The following is an 18,237-nucleotide window of genomic DNA, read 5'->3' as shown; positions in this document are numbered from 1 at the left end:
TAATTCACAATACGATCCATCTCAAGATGCTAGTGCTAAGCTACAAAGTCCTTCCCAGGAAGAAAAGTACTTCTCATCCTGAGACTGAACATAACATCACAATTTTCCAGTCCATCTGCTGGTCCAAGAGCAGATAATTACAAAAAAGTCTATAAATCAAATAACTAGTACATCTGGTTTGTAGCAGCACTTTTACCTTTCAGGAACAACTGTTTTAAAACACAGACAGTTTACAGAATACACCTGACTAATCTATGGCACTGCTGTAGCATCAATGCACTGCTGTGCCTCAGACCAAAGACTATACATAAGAGATGGGCAAACTTCTTGGGACAGTCAATGTTCCACTGGCAGGACGACTGATGTTGAGCGATGTAAGTGATGTAAGAAAGATACTTACACATGCTTAGCCATAGTTCCAATTACTGGTTACATATTGTTCTACTTTAAACAGGCATTTTAAAGATTCACATTTTAAAGGCAAATAAAGGAATTCTCACCTGTAAGCAGCACAATATCCCCAGGAAACACAGTGAGTGACCAAAATGCAGCACCACGCCACAGCACCACCTTTCTCTCAATTTCTGACTGGTCAGTAACTACAATTGTTGCTACAGGAACTTTACATGAAGTTTTTGGTCTAGTCTTCACCTGTATTTCTTTGATATGACAAGGATGTACTATTGTGACTAAAACATTGTATTTTTGATTTTTGCAGCAGCAATTCTTAAGTGGTGATAGTTTCTTTTGAAGTTTCTTGAACTCTGTCATCCTCTCTTGATCCACTCTCATCCCAGGACCAGCTGGAGAAGAATTCAGTTTAGCTCTCTTTGATTTCAGCTGTCTTTTAAAGACCGAGTGAAAAATATGAAAGGAATCTTCACACTTGCGGGGTCTTTTGGAAGAGTTCTTATACGAACTGTCTACTTGAGAGCACAATATTCCTGAGCTCAATGGTTCAATATGGATTTCATTTACAAATTGCTCAGCAGGAACACTAAGTTCTTGAGGCTTCTCTGTATTTTCCTGAGCGCTTTCTTCTTGTTTTGTAGCTTCAAAGCAAACATTTTTCCCATCACCCTCAGAACTGAAAAGTTCAAGGGAACTTGCACACTCTTCCTTACATTCATTTTCAGCCACATTAAGACTTGTTCCAACATCAGAATCAAATTGGTAGTGATCATATTGCCTTTCTTCAGGTTTTTTGCCTGCTTCTGCTTCTGACAGTTTTATGATTATATTCTGCATCTCATTCTGATACTGTGCAAAAACAGCCATCTGACTTGAAGTCATTATGCGACGAAATTCAGTATCAGTTGACACTGCAAGGTCTGAACAATCACCTGGTTGTCCTTTTGGTTTTGACTCTTGATTTTGGGGGAAAAACATATCCAGATATTGACTTAGATGTTCATGGTGATCACTTCTATGATCTGACTGAACACCTCGTCCCACAGACCTTAGATGTATGCTAATCTGCTTAGTACTGGCAACCAAATCAGAAATGTCAGAACTGTTAACTTCTAAATGACTGGCTTTTCTTTCAGTGAGTTCTGAACAACAGCCATGTGATTGTTTATCCTGTCTAGCCGATTCTGCAAATTTTCGAGGAAGGTGTTGATCTGCAGGCTGATGTACACTCACATGTGTGCATCTATCTTTTGATATTTGACAATCAGAATAAATTAAACTTTTAGTCTTTTTATGTGTGCTGGTACAAGTTACTGCCACAGGTACAAGAGATGTCAAATATTCTTTTGCTACCATTAATCTCCCTTGTTTAGACTGCTGAGAGCTGTCATCATTTGTAGGAACTGCTGTGACTATAGAGCTTTCTGCCTGAAACACTACGTGGTCAGCACCTTTGACTTTTTCAGAAAAAAGACTATGTATATCACATGAACAGTGGAGTTCTCTCCATTTTTCAGCAGCAGGTGCTGAACTACTTTGTTCTGACACCTCCAGCGGGCTTGGAATACTGGGTGCTCCCACAAAAATATGGATTTGAGGTCTTTTTGACATTTTTGATTGCTGTGAAGTTTTACTTTAAACATACGGTTTATGCGATAAACACAACACTAAATATTAGTAAATGCCAAAAATTCTATTTGGCCTTTTCTTAACAATTTAAAAATACCTAAAATCAAAGGAGTATTTCATAATTTAACTGGTAAAACCACCATTTTACTACTTACAGCCTATAAATTACATGTACAAAATGAAAAATGGAAGTTATTTATTGTGTCAAACTTGCATAGAAAAATAAGTTATTTACAGTAGGGCTTAATTTCTGATTCTGATACTTGGAAACATGTAGCAGCTGCAGAATTATAGTGAAGTTCAATTTAAGTTTAATTACTGAGCAGACTTATCTTCATTTGCTATTGCTAATTAAACAGTCAAATGTGAATTCACTATTCAGTACTTCATTTTAATTCATGTGAAATAAATGCCTGTAAGAAACTTTCACAGCACGGTTAGGAGATAATTTCACCTCCCAGAAAATGACAATTACAACTAAATGATTAAAAATACTAGAGCTATTTAAAATTAGTTTAAAAGTTTGCTAGAAATGCAATATTTTAGATGCTGGGTTAGCATGAAAATACTGTATTAAGTTATTATTTTATTAAATGGAAGGTTTCAGGATATTACTAATAAATTATAATTATTTAATAAGCACTAAGAGGTCAGTGAAACTTGAGCAGATGATTTAGAATTAGCTTTAATTCATTTATGTAGTATCATACTACCCAAGAAGTTACTAGCTTTTTCTAGCTTATTAAAAATAAGCCCACCTTACACAGCACAAAACAAAAGACCCTTTAGTTTTATAAATTTACACTATATTATAATTTTAAAATACTCAGCTACAGCTACAAGTGTTCATTAAAATGCAGACACCTAGCTACATGTTTTGGGAATGTTGTTATAGAAGTTGCTGCAACAGGCAATTCTGCACAGGTAGGAAACAGAACACCAGAAATGAAATTCAGGAGCTAATCCAGCTGTAAACAGAAGAAAAAGAGCATTGAAACAAATACAGCATTGGAAAATATTTACGTTTTTCATTTAGCACTTAACAGCCATTTTCCTAACAAGCCACTAGGGGTCAATAAATCTGCACGTTCATAAAGCTCACAGTAACACGGAAAAACTATAAATATCCTGGAACACTGATCTCGGGTATATTATAGGTGTAACTGGAAAAAACAATATACAACCACTAAAATTAGATATGTCATAATACAAAGAAGCTACAAAACACAGTAGCTACAAAATCACTCAGTTTTATGCTCATTGCAAAATGAGTAATACTTAAAAGATTGGAGTATCCAAACTTCTGCAGTTGTACATTTAAGTTTAGGCTCATGAGAATCCAACTTTTAAAGGGCAATTCCTGTACTTGTGGAAGTTTTAAGTTATATGATTAAAAATGGTAATATACAAATAACCAAAAAGACAGAATTGACAGTTCAACACTAAAATAATAGGTCAGGCAAGAAGGGAAAGACAAAGCAAAGTGATAGTGAGGTTGAATCCCCAAAGTAGTGATGTTAAAAATAAGTTTTGTAGATAAAAGGCTGCCCAATACATGATGTAAAAACAACTTCAGTAACAGATCCCCTATGACAAACAGAAAGTGTTAGCACTACTTCAAATGGACTTTAGAAATGTAACCTAACTGATGAGATTAAATAACTTCTTCAATTTCAAAATGTGCAAGTCTACTCGTAGCTTTTTTCATTTGTTATTACCTTGGTTACAATCATTACAGATGGGTAGCTTTCTTAATTAGGTACTTTATAGTATAACAATATAAATGTCTTTTAATAAGGAGGTTCAAGTGAATAGAAGATTCAAATGAATTACAAAAGATTTCTTCCACGTGTGCTATAGTACAAAAGAGGCTGAACAGCAGAACTCTGACACAAGTCCAGGCCATTTCTAAAGAACTCACATGCCGTGCAGAGACTAATGAAATAATCAGTCATTTCCAAACTGGGCTTTGGTACAGTGAGCAGCTCTTTCACTCAATCTTCACCACCTTCTACAAGGGCTGAATACTGACCTGTCACAGGTCTAAGATACCATCTTATTCCAGTGTTACTGTCTTGTTACATGTCTTTAACCTGGAAGAGATTTCAGAGGCTTTTCCTAATTCTGCAAAAATTCTCAAGCATTTGTGCATCAAGTTTCAGGGAGATAGAAATCTTAATTTAAGTGAACTAAAATATGTTCAGGACAAAATAATTTGCTCACCTGCTTTCTATACCCTCAGAGTAAGCTTATAACAAACAGTTCTTCTAAGTTTTCTTATAAGGAAAAACTGAGATTCAACTACACTGTAAATGAGCCCATTGAATAGTTCAGTTCTCGATGAGTTCTAGGACACTGGAAGGGCAATTTTGTTGCTAAATAGATGAGATCATTAGAGCAGCACGTTTAGAGGCCAGCTTACAACCTGGAGTTGCAAGACCTTTCAGAGATTTTGTATTCATAGAAAAGTTGGTGCTTAAGATGCCATAGTGTAAAGTACTCAAAATTAAAATTAAAAAACTGTCAAGTGTCCTAGACTACTTCATGTAAGTATAATGCAGGGCTTCACATACTGTACTAGAGCAAGTTTTTGCACTTTATAGCTTAAAACCAGAAAACAGTAACAAAGGAAAGCTTTTAGATAACTATATATTTCATAGGCTAAACATACCTTTTCAATACTTGAAGTTCAGTATAAAAGTAAGTTTAAGATGCTAGAAATGCAGTTGTTTTTCACTCTACTTCCAGAGATATCCCGTATCATATTTCAAATGTATTCTTCCTATAATCGGGGTTGAACAATGAATGAATCAGTTAACACTGAAGGAAAAATATCACTGAAGAATCATATTCAAGCATGGCATTTTTTGTTTGTAATTCTGTCCACTCCCCATATTAAAACCACAGAAACTAGCTTTGTTTTTAATTCCCAAGCACTAATATCTTATTTTTAATGAAAAGCTTTACTCATCTATGAAAACAACAAAATGTAAATCTAAACGCATCCCAATAGCCCCAAACTTTCTTCTCAGTGTGTATATATATAAAAAAAATATATATATACACACAAACTCTTTATGCAGTCTGAATTAGACAAAGCTGTTACCTTGGCATACTTGTGGTCTTCATAAAATCTATTTATTATTTTTATTTTTATCCTTGAGATTCAACTGGATGAATTCTTCTTACATTAAGATAAGATCCTTGTAGCAAAACAAAAGTTTTAGTTTAGATTTAAATAAGAAGAAAAAAGAAGAAATGTGAAGATAAAGATTACAGCAGAATTATGTTTAATGATTTTCATTTGTTATGGATTAATTACTTTTGTGGTTTGCTTTAAGCAGTTTTGCTTGCACTACAATATTAAGTAGTATGTGTGTGAGGATTAGAATATAGCAAAAAAGTAGGTTTTTATATATATATATATATATATATATACACACACACATGGTTAAGGAAGTAAGGGTACATCACAGCATGAGACAATTAATGAAAGAACAGACTATTAAAAATAAAGGAACAAATAACTGGAAGGTTTATGAAGGATGAGGTTAGGAACAGGGAAGGTTGCATTCCAGAGTCTCAATGTAAGCCACTCTTAGACCAGAAATGCATAAACCACATCCTGCTACCCCTCATCTTCTATGAAGGTAACTACCTACTTGGACATGTATTGAGATATTGTAAATAGGAAAGAAAAAGACAACTACTGTGCCTCTTCCACCTTTTTTTCCTTGAGGATTTCATTTTGTGGACCTGGAAGATCTTGGCACAGTCTCACGGTATACTCTAAAAAAAAAAAAAGCTAATTCCTCTTGCAACTGCAGTATTTTGGACTCAAGTTACAGCAGGCATGACACTGCCAAATATAAGTGAAAATTTTCTGCATTTTCTTCCAGAACAACTCATCTTTTTACATCTATATTTATAAATACACATTAAGATCTGTGACTCATATTAAGGAGTACTTTGAAAACACTTTTTTTAGACAAGTACCTGAGTATTTGCTTTTATAAGGCACACCTTATACCTAGGTAGCACTGACATAATAAAAACGTATGAATAATAAATGGTGACTTATTTACTACAGCACTAAAACCCCACCAATGACAAAAATCTGTCAGCTACTGGTCACAAAATAAACTGAACGTTGCCAAGATCTACTATTGTATACATACAGGGGCAATTGATGTCATTAAGCAGCTGAATTTCCCTGAAATAGATTAAATTGAATTTACAATAGGATGATGGCTATGCCAACTTCTAGTACAAAAATGAGTTTACTAAAGATGTAAGCCTCTATATAAATGTGTTCTGAATAAATATCTGGTATATAAGAACACACCTGAAACAGTATTGCATATAAGACATGTGAAATCAGATTAATAGCACTAATTAAGATGCCAACCATACTTTAATAGGAAAACACTTTTCAAAACAAAAATAACTTCTATACCTTGGTAAACTTCCAGTTATATAGTACTTTATCAGCCTCTCATTTTAACTATCACTTCTCTTCTGGTTTTTGTCACGTTTAAAGATTAATAAAAGTTATACACAAATTCAGAAAGTTTTCCTTAACTTTCTAGTTCTGTAACTTCTCTAAACTTAGGATTTTCTTTCTTGATTCATATTTTGCAGTGCAAGTATATTACATCAAAGCAATTGAATCTTGATGTTATTTAATGAATTTTTGCAACTAAAATATCATTTATATTTTCAAAACCCAAAATGTTGATTTTTCTTAAGATATTTAGATCTTAGGAATGGCAAGTGACCTTTGCCTACTTCCTGGTTCACCTAATGAGTCCACTATTGAATGATCTGCCTTGGCAATTTCCGAGCAACTTTTTAGGTCAAAGACACCAAACCCCAGTACCAGGAATCATCAGTACTTATAATCATTTAAGTCTGTAAATCAGAAAAAAATTAAAGTTTGGGTAAATTCTCTGTATACAAAACTGTTTAAAGAATCTTTGCTATGCTTCTTTAGAACAGTATTATTACTTATTTAATGAGTTTTGTTAGTGAAGTTCTGTGCCTTGTTTTAAAGAAAAAGTCTGAAAGAACAGCTCTTATTACAGATCTTAAAAAATGACCAAAAAAGCTATCAATCATATTAGCAAAATGCCACTGCCATAAGTCAAATCCATTTTTATACTGTAGTAAATTATCTGTGGGTAGACAGCAGGTTAACTACACCAAAGATAACAGGAGCTAAAGCTCATAAAAGATATAACTGAAACCTGAAAGCACATATCCATTATACCTGTTAATTATTACACCATTTCTTAATTTGTGGAAAGGTGCTCTATTCATAATAGCCAATGAAAGCCTAGCTTTTTATCTCTGAAGCGGTCAGAGTCTGATTGACGGGTCAATGATCTATTAAAAAACAGTAACTACATCAGCAAGTTTTACATTTGCAAGACACTGCAACTAAAGTTTAATATACCTATTACAAGAAATACATTATGGTACATAGTATATTTCCCCCATCCTAAACAGTACGACAGGAATTCTAAATTTAAAGGTTTTTAAAATGAACAACTATGTCATTAACAGTTTGTTAATCTCTAGTGATTTGCTACACATAGGACAAAATTAAAAATAGCTTTAAAAATCCTCTTCCAATAGTTAAATACTCTAGGAACGTTGTGTGATGCTACATACATGGCTTTAAATTACCCTTAAAATACCTTAGAAGTATTCATTACTTTTATTGCATATTTCAGTATTCATTAATAGTATTCACTCACCATGACAATCACTTAAGCATTAGGCCAAAGTAATTTAAAGAGGGTGACACAGCTTCAGCTTCCTATCACTCTTGAATATTAATGGTAGATGCCTAAATCCCTGTTTTTAAAAGTTACATCCAAATATAGCTTCATCAAGTCTTTACTTAAGCTTTATACACTGAAAGTAAACCACACTAATTCCACCTCTGGGTAACAGTTTCTTTATGTCTGTTACAGCTTCAAGCTATAAATAAAATTACAGAAACAACAGACAGCAATGCATCAGAAGACAAGGGATTAGAGCAATATAATGCAAAAGTGTCACTCCTTTTTCCCTCTGGAATTCTCATACACCCCCAACACTGAAGTTTTTGGGGTAAAACCAGTATATTAACTTGCAGCTTTGATTTGGTACAGCTTGATGATGAACATCATAACCTGTAAGTAGTTAATAACTTGATTCCTACAATATGCAAAAAGCAATTATATTGTCCTTTACCTGCCGAAAAGCTGACCCTGTAGATAACAAATACATAAAGTAGGATATTCTTTAAATTCGAAGTTTTAACTTCTACTGTGAGCTTTCCCCTCCCTCATTTGCACACTTGATTTTACACTTCTATCTGCAGGATAAACAAAATTAAAGGACTGTTTCACTGACCTTACAACAGAAGAAACTGAGTTATTAATAGCCATCTTCAGAGTATTTATTTTCAGTTCAATTCAAGCTGTAGGGTTGTTTGGTTGGGGTTTTTTAATGACAGTTCATCCCATATGATGGTAGAGTAGAAAATCTAAGACACTTGCCAACCAAAGGAAAAATAGAAATAAACCTCTGGATGCAGAATTCCGATTACATCACAGGAAACTTCCAGCACTTTTACCATGCTGCTCAAATTTTCCTCCAAAATTCAACTTTGTCTTTTTAAAAGCCAGGTACTGTAGCTGTACAATAACCTTGCAAAACTGAAGAAACAGCAAGCAGTGTAGTAACAGTTTCATACATTCTGAAACAACTCCAGGATGAAGTGATGAACACATTACATGTTTGCTTGCAACTTGTGCAAGAAAAGAGAGGGATGATCTTTATGCCAACAACTCATGCTGGCACTGCAAGTGAATCAATATACCAGCAACAGCACCTATCCATCAAATCAACAAGAAGCTTGGTCCAAATATATGTATTAAGAGGAACCCAAAGGAAAATAAAAACTGCCAGAAGAAATCAAGCTAAGCAACTCATAGCTGAAGCAATCTTATACTCTACATAAGAGTGAGGGATGTACCATATGGGCTTAAAAGAAGGTTATACCTGTAAGTGAATGGCAGCTCAAGGAGATTTAAGTGGATTGCTTTAGACTAGGCTAGTGGAACATAACAAGAAGTCAAGAGAACATGCATGTGGGAGAAAGTACAGGTACATATGGGCAACTGAGAAAATTACAGGTAATTACAGGTCTTATTTTTGTCATCCTTTGTTTGGTGATGGTAACATTCACCAAATACCCTTCATCTAAATTTTAATAGAAGGTTTTGGGCAAAGACTGTAGTCCTGTAACTGACCTGTTTAACCAAAAGTAATTTTACTCCAAGATGGTTATTTGGCTCACAAAATAAAGTAATGTTTCTGGAATACTGTGCACAGAGGCAGCTGTTGACCAGACATGGTGGTACAGCAAGAATCCTGCTAGTCAATATCTAAATTTATGAAAATCACAACCTTTCATATGCCTACAGCAGTACCTGTAATAATTAGTATACAGTTACCTCTAAATGCTATCTGAATGTAATTATTGACCATAAAGTAATTTTTTAGTACTTATTATTTATAGTGAATAGCAGCAGTACTAATCCAGTCAGTATTTAGTTCTTGTCACAGGCTACTACCAGACGACTACAATGCCATTTGGCCTCAAGACAGGTACAGCTGGTTTACAAATACATAAACGCTGTATTTGGCAACATATAGCCATAAAACAACATGTATCCAAAACTTTTTTCCTTATCTGCAGTGCTTTCAGTAACAAAATGTTTTTTTGATTATGAAACACCTATGATTTAGGCATTGCAATAGAAACTTTCCTAAATACTCCTGCAGCACAAGCAGGGAGATTGATAATTTAAACCAAAATCAGTGTTTTGAGAAGTTCCATACAGTCTGACACTTTTCAAAAGTTAAATCAAAATACTGAATAAAAGGCCAGAAACACTAAGTTGTTCTTCATAACTATTACTGAACTATTAAAATAAATAACTAAGGCAAGCAATCAAATGGCATTGCTAACGTTTAATGTGTACCTACTTGCCTGCAGGATCAAGGCCTGTGGTTTCTAAAGGTGTGCCCTAAAAGGAAAATATTTTCCTTGATCTGAAACAAAGACATTTCTTCTGTAAATACAAGTTTGGATCATATGGAGGCATCTACTCAGCAGTTTCATCAATCATTTTACTTTAAAAGGATTATTTTTGGAACCAAACGATGCAAAAATCTGAACACTGATAATACAGTTTCAATTCACCCACTGAGATGGTCTTCATTGTGTTTGAAAACTGAAGTAAACTGACGTGATTAACTTGATAATTCTTTCCTCACTGCCTTTGTGCCTTGTGAGATCTCCTTTTAAGTAAATGCTATTTATTGATTTTTGTTTTGCAATACATAAAACCACATAATTAAGGAGATATGAACATACAGGGGCTGTTACAAACAAGAGAAGTTAAAAGTTCTGAAGAACAATGACCTTTTGAGTAGGAAAGAAAGATAAAGGTAAAAGGTCAAAGATACACAAAAGTTCTGTGCATGTTTTGTTGAAGAACACTCATTCCCCAAACCCTTATTTTTGAGAACTACTCAAACAACTAAACTGCTATACCTTCTGTGAAGAAAGATATTCTTCCAGATGTTTCAGCATCTTCAGAAAACTCACAATATTAGAATGACATCATTGTGGCTTTTTTTAGAAAAATGGTTAAGTTTGCAGAAAACTACCCACAGGTACCATTACCAATGAAAATCTATTTTAGGACTTAAACCTTCTGACAAACTGGGGTTGATAAAACAATACAGAACCTAAGATGAAAGTGAGGCAATCGGTCAAAGAAACATTATCATAATAGCCCTATTTCCATCAGATTAATTGCCTGTAGATTGGATTTACTAGGATTGGAAGATAAAGTCTTTTCTGTTTTCTTAAGGTTAATTTTTTTGACCAAGCAGGAAAATAGAACTTTTTTCTAAACTGAGCAACAATTCACTGGGCTTTGATTTAATGGATTTCTGTAAAATCTATTTCCAGAACAGCAAATACCTTTCAGCTTGACTTAGTAATACAAATGCCAGAACATCACTGTAATATTGTGCAAAAGGCATTATAATATTAATCAAGTACATGTTCCTGCACAAATCCAGTTTATTTCTCAAAAAAAAAAAGATTCTTATTTAGGCTCAAATCAGGTACCCTGGTATTTCACATTATGAAAGTTATTGGAATCCATCTTCCACAACAATTATACACATCACTGTGATTAACTGGTTATAGCATACAGATAGCCATAATCAAAGGCTGCTCTCTCAATTGCAGTTGTTTTAGTAGCTTGGGAAAGAGAATCTACTCCCCCATATTGTATGTGGCTTCTACGCTATGGCAGAAAAAAATGTCAAACACAAAGCCACCACGTATTTTCTCACCGTTACAAAAGCCTCACTCAAAAAAGATGAGGTTTTATAACAAAAAACTGGATGCTGACTGCACATTCAGAGACAAAAATGGGGTATCATCAGTGTTTTGGATAACACCGGTAGGCAAGACTGTGCTGTGCTTTGGTACTGTGGGAGACAGGGTGTTGAAAAGTTATCATTCATAAGTTTACTTAGGTGGGATAAATCAGTAATCTACTAGCGTTAGTCAAATGCCTTTCACAAGTGGATATGTTAGCAGTAGACTTTAACAAAAGCTGCACTTCCTCTTGCATTTAAGGCAAGTGGGGTATTTTTTCATTTGTCAGCATCACTAAACAATTCAAGTTAGATGTCTTAACTAAAGAAAACAGTCATCCACTCAAAGAAGTCATACTAGGAGCACACAAGTCATCCCTAGATCAATATGTGCTCCAGGGCTGTGCAAAACTAGAAACTACACAAGCAGCTCCAGAAGCAGCCAGATGGCATACAAGCCCACAAGACCTCTTTAGACCAATAGCTCAATCAGGAGTTAATTTACCTCCTCACTGTTTATGCAGGATCTCTCCAGAGAGCAAATATTTAACCTTCCTGTAAACAGAAGCAACAGCAAGTACTTTTTGACAGGACTGAACCTATGGCACCAGACCTCTTCTATTCTTTCCCCACCCTGAGCCACATTCTGCACATTTTTTCTATTTCTGTAGCATGCATCTACATCCTTCATGTGGTATCATTAGTGTATTTTCGTGAGGTTCAAAGTAACTGGCAATCTGATATACTAAATTAGCTGATCTCTGTGATACTTTCATATCTCAGGAAGATGAAAGCTGGGTTCACACACAGTTTCTATAAACCTCAAAAGGAAAGTTCATAAGACAAGCTTCTGATCTAAGCATTGTATTTTAAACAAAACCCTTGACAAATGTTAACTACATGACAGTACTGACTTTTATATCCAAATCTCTAGTATTTCTGTTCTTGAAAATGCAAAGAAAATTCCAGGTTATTTTAGGATCTTCCTATTGCACATGCTACATACACAAAGAATACACTTCAGCCTTAACAACTGAAAAAGATATGCTCTTCTGTCTAGAAGTTGAGAGGTTTAAGATTTTTTAAGATATAAAGCTCCTTTAAGGAAATACAACCTTCAGACTTGGGCCAAGCTGGCTCCATACAACAGTGAATAAGTGCTACAAAGGTCACAGATGGTTCACTGGACACACTTGCTCCTTATTGTGGCTACAGAAGCAGCATACCTACCAACTTCTTTATGGAACTGTATGAATGTCAGCCAAGCAAATGCTCTTCCACAGGTATTATGGCTAAGGAGTAAAGTTGTTAATTTACTAGAGCACTGCAGAAAAATCAAGATAAACATTTCAGAGTATTTTAAGTTAGTGAAAACTACAGCAAAACTTCTGGAAACAGAAAGAAAGTTTAAATCCTTTACATTTACCTAGCAAAAACTTAAGATATGATACATAAAGAAAATTAGCATTAGCTTTTTAATACATAAGCCTTTACATTTCAATGGTTTAGATAGATGTTAGTTTAGCAAACTGGTTAAGCTTTAACAGAGAACAGGTGACACTGAGTAACTATCAACACAGCTGACTGAGCCAAAGGTGCCTTTTAGATGCAAATTTACCTATTTCAAAGAGGTAAGTTTTCTCTCAGACTTTAAGGCAGCAATGCACTTAAGACTAGTTATTCAAAATAATTTGATTTATTATACTTCAAAAAAATTGTAGATCACAATTTCTATCCTACTATGCCCATAAAAGTTAAATGAAATAATCACATTTGAAAAAAATCTGTGAATAAAATGCTTGAAGCATTAATTTATATGGCCTGCACAAATATCTACCCTTTTCCATGGTAATTCAGCTGTCTGAAAACACCTCAAGCAAAATCAAAAAACTCAAGGTATGGTGTTACAAGTCATCTTGGCTCTCCCTCTACTGTTTTAAGTCATAGTGCATAGAAGCATAACCACTGATAAAAACCTTCTTGTACCTATGTTCTCAGTAAAGATGCATCATTTTCTTCACTGTTTTTATGTTAGAGGCAATACCTCAATTATTTTCTGTACCATGCTAATATGACTATTGCTGTGTACCTTCACTCAGTTGCCTTTAATTCAGTAACTTATACAAATTATTTTATTACTTGCAGTACTACATAGTCCTCATTTTTGAGGTGTATTACACTAAGGGGTTGAGACCAGCCCTATCTGCCTGACTCACAGCTAATCTAAGAAGTCTTCAACATCATTTATTTCCCCCTCACTATTTTAATACCTGGGAATATTCTGCCCACCCTAACTCTTCCATCATCTGCTTTGGGAGAAAGTCCAGCCAAGTATATGCAGACTTAACATGTTCACAAACACCAGCAACCCACTTAGAAGAAAGCACCGTTCTTCAGAGAGAAGCTGGTACTCTAGATGATCACTCCTCCCACCACACTATGTTGACAAAACCAACAATACAAAAACGTGAAGGAACCATGAATTTTAAGTTGTGTAATTTTCAAAGCTCCTCAAGTATGAAGAGTTAAGAATGGAAACTAAAGAGGTTATCCACACAACCATGCGAGCTGCTATACAAAGCTAAAATCACAGTAGTCTTCAGAAAAATATTTTTAAAAGCACCAGTAGGATGTTTTCATATGGAACAGAAATGGCAGCGTCAATGTTAGAAATGTATCTTTTTAAGAAGAGTTCTGTTTAATGCCCCAATATGCAAACGAATTCAGTACTAAAGTAGCTCTGAATAGTCTTTTGTAACCTGCCCTTATGCTATGTCAACTGACATACTTTTACAGAAAGACAGTTACAACTATGTATGACTTGTGGTACTTCAGCTTCATGTGCACACAGGTGAATTTTACCTTCTGTAAAGACCTGAAAGAGGAAAATTAGAGGTAAAAAATTATGATTAATGCAGGGAGGTGAAGAAATACAGGGAACTTGCTATCCATTCCATATCAAACTATTCTATGCATTTAGCTAATGATTTGAGTAACTCCATATTTTACTTGCTTGTGTTAGGAAGCACATGGAACATAAATAATCAGCTTTTGTAGTATTGAGCATATAACAGGTAATGAGTAAATACACATTGGTTTTGTCCTTCCCACAAATTTCACATTAAGACCTGTTTATATGAACTTACTTTAAAAGATTTTAAAATTAGCAGATAAAGCAGAAACCCAAAAAGCTATTACATTAAACATATGGCCTATTATCTTTCTCCAGAGATTAGTAACCTTTACAACTGACCAGAGAGAAAGGAAATAAAAAAGCAGTACAGTTTGTTCTATCTTAGCTAATGTTCCGAGTTACCTGACATCTCATTGCAAGAGTTATACTGATGTTTACACTATATATAAAGCTTTATCTTGCAGCTAAAACTAATATACCATCCAAATTAGTAGCAGTTTAGAAGCCGTGATCTCATAACAACAAACATTAAATGAAATATGGCAACATTTCATATTAACCGTTATGAAACACTGGAGCAGAAGAAAAATCTAAGAGATAAAATAAAATTACATAAAAACAAACTGCTAAGCTATCATGTTTGTCAGCACAAACCTAAAGAGCAACAAATGGAGATTCAGTTTATGGTATGAAAATCAGATTAAAAAAATAAAGATAGTATTCATTCCTTAAATAGAAGCTATTCAGTGACAACCAAGAACCAAAATATTAACATTAACTGAAAGCTTTTCTCAACAGGAACTTGTATGACATTGCAATATATTATACAATATATTACTAACTGCAGCTGCCTACAGAAAAACCATGCAGAAAACTGAATAGTCAGATCACAGTGAGAAAAAATTAGTAAGTGATCGGGTATGGATGGAAGGCTCTAATCTTCACAAAATAAGCAAGTGCAAGTACTTGATTTGATGAAGCTGGGAAGAAAAACATCCAAAGCAGTGTTCGTTTAAATTGTATTGCTCATTAAAAAAAGGCAAATATAGAAGAGGGAAGAGGTAACATCATCATGTATAAAAAAAAATAAGAACTGTGTAATCATACTGTGTAGTCCTTAATTCTTTTATACATTATGATGTTACTTGATGCTCCTTTCTCAGTCTGGCAAACAAATAAGTTTTACTCCACTAGTTCTCAAGGAAGTTAAAATTCTAATCCCAAATGGGAACCAGCTGTCAAGTCCCTTCACCTATGCCTATCCCTTTAACTTGGGAAACCCAGTGTTTAGAATACAAGTACTTACATTTTAAATCCAGGTAATTTTTAAGTCTGAAGCCCTGATTCTGAAAGCTATGTTATGCAGATACCATTCTCCAAGTACCCCTGAAATAACACACTGTTTAGAGGGCATCTCAGATTTTCAGTGGGCATGTAAAAGTGGAGAGAGTGTGTGTCCCTCAGTAGTATCCTCCACTGCTGAGCAATGCAAAGCCACTTGTACTGTACTGCTGTATAGAATGGTGGTGTGATGCAGAGTTTTTTCCTCCCCAATCAGAGCCCAGCTTCTTAAGACTGTAAACATCATAAAATGGAAGACCATAAAAAAATGTCTTGACTCAAACTTATCTTTCAAGAAAAGAAAATCTCTCTTGCAGACAACATTAGTATTTTAGGAAGGGGTAGGGAGACCTTACTTGAGACTTTGAAAGAATGGATTTTGATCTATTCAACTGCTCATCTTGTATGAATCAAAACACAGTTTAGTGGGGACTGAAGCTATTCCCATTTAAAAGCTGCCTAGGGTTTTCCACATTACATGACTGGATACACAAGTCACAGTATTCCACAAATACTGACTTCTCAAGTCAAGAACCAGATGGCAAGAGCAGTACTACTGGAAGAAAGCTTGTCATTGATCTTTAGGATTAGTAGTGCTTTACAAGCATTGATGCAATAAGGGGTTTGATCTTCACTGATTATTGTACTGTAGGAATGAAAGTCTCATGCCTGAGAAGTCAGAGCTCTGTCCACTGGGGTTACACTGCTGTACACAGAAGACTGGGGAATAGCTAAACTGCAATGTCTGTACTCCCAACAGGTCAATTAGAATTAGCAGTCCATGCAGTTAAAGATCTGATAAAGTCACCTTGGTCCATCTCATGTCCAGATTTTATATTCTCTTATGATCTAGGATGGGAAAACAAAATAGAAAAAAACAAGTGCAGACAAAGCTCAAGAAATTACACTGCTTTAAAGAAGTTGATCTGACATTCTCAGCAAAAAGGCACAATCATATCTACACTGGCACATTCCCAAAGAACTCATGCCAATTCCAGTATCTATTTCCTTTGTTTGTTGAGTAATTTCACCTTACTTGTCATTTTAGAAATGTTTATAACCAAATATAGTCACAGGTCAAGTTATATTACCTTCTCTTTACCCGTCATCATCCAATTTGCTGGATGAAGACTTGCTGAAAGACTGATTTTTTTCAGACACATTAAACATGGTGTGGAAATAATTGAAATAAAATCTGCTGGAAAAACACATATGTAATGTATTTGACAATCACTCCTTTTATCCAAACTGACACATTAAAGTAGCTTATGGAGGCAGCTACAGATCGTATTTGTTATTCTAAGAGAACTGCTTATTTCTCCAACACTAATTTCTATGGATTCTTTTAATGAAACAAAACCTGGAAAATCCTACATAAGTTATATTTTTCATTATCTTCAGCATAAAATGAATGAACTGTAGTTCCATTAGAGCTCACTGTTTCTGTTCCTAACAAGGAAAAAACTGAGTAAATTTAATATGCTCTAACAAAGGGTAAACGTTCAAGACAAGAAGTATTTAACTTATCACTTAGAAGACAATCTAAGACTTTCCTGTATTTCTTGAGAAAACCTAAGTTTGACAGGAAAGAAAAACTGTATCAGTTTATTAGAAAAGCAAATTCCATGAGTTTCTCATTGAGAATAAATATTGACCATGCTCTGTAATTTCTGACCTATATTCAGATATGATGACCATACAAGTTTGCATAACTAGCTGATTTCCAAATGATACTTAATGTATTTGTCCTCCCCATACCTTTAAGAAGTAGGGAATAAATTATCATCTGTTTTTCTTATGGGAACTGAGGCTAGGAAAGATTAAGTAATTTACTTTGGCTCACACAGAAAGCTGAAACAAGTGGAGAACTCACTCTGTGCGAATCTTTCATACTCATACCTTAAACATTGCACTATCATTCCCCAGCATGTAATCCTTTGCCTTTTTGATAAGTCACAAAACTATCCTTTTCACCTCAACTTTTCAGCTTACCTATTGAGATTTTAACATCTGTTATCTCTGGTTATCCCTTTTCTATATCTGCAATTTTTTCTCTTCCTGCAGTATAAGATTTATTGTCCTCCCCAGTCAAATGCTTTTATTCCTTACTTGAGGTCTCAGGTGTTGACTTACACCAGCATAAAATAATCAAATGATTCAACGATGGTATTAACACAGGGCACTCCGTGTTACTTTTTTTTGTTTAGTTCTTGAACCTCCTACACTATTTGAAAGAGGTTTTCTCTTACCTTATGTATTGTGCAGAACCTACGTACACAACTAAGCCTTAATTTTCAAAATGTTAAGAATTACTTTAAAATTTAAGTCCTGACGCAGGGCGCTATATTCTCATGTGACTTTAAGACTCATACACTCTGGGAGAAAAAAGATGATGAGAGTACAATGTTTTGCCAAATAAGATATCTTCTTTCTTTTAGTTAACAGGCCCATTAATTTCTTTGGCTTAAAATAACCTTCACTGAATT

The 18,237-nt window shown here is 34.6% G+C and overlaps 1 protein-coding gene across 8 annotated transcripts in view; it reads right to left on the bottom strand.

Moving 5' to 3' along the window:
* SHLD2 (shieldin complex subunit 2) overlaps positions 1 to 18,237 on the bottom strand; it is a 44,548-nt gene that overhangs the window by 16,469 nt on the left and 9,842 nt on the right. For 6 of the 8 annotated variants that reach the window (XM_072869426.1, XM_072869425.1, XM_072869431.1 and 3 more), the window contains exons 4-7: positions 5,147 to 5,243; positions 4,712 to 4,822; positions 3,962 to 4,133; positions 501 to 3,008 (exon numbers count right to left, since the gene is read on the bottom strand). In XM_072869426.1, the coding sequence (XP_072725527.1) occupies positions 501 to 2,022 (1,522 nt within the window). In that variant the 5' untranslated portion in view covers positions 2,023 to 3,008; positions 3,962 to 4,133; positions 4,712 to 4,822; positions 5,147 to 5,243. Of the gene's footprint in view, positions 1 to 500; positions 3,009 to 3,961; positions 4,134 to 4,711; positions 4,823 to 5,146; positions 5,244 to 5,764; positions 5,830 to 18,237 lie in introns of all 8 variants that reach the window. The other 2 variants (XM_072869428.1, XM_072869427.1) reach the window with 2 other exon arrangements.

Source organism: Ciconia boyciana, chromosome 8, assembly GCF_034638445.1.
Source record: "Ciconia boyciana chromosome 8, ASM3463844v1, whole genome shotgun sequence".
In the NCBI taxonomy this organism is placed as follows: domain Eukaryota; kingdom Metazoa; phylum Chordata; class Aves; order Ciconiiformes; family Ciconiidae; genus Ciconia; species Ciconia boyciana.
The sequence above is the reverse complement of the archived record's forward strand: the minus strand, read 5'-3'. Positions and strand labels throughout refer to the sequence as shown.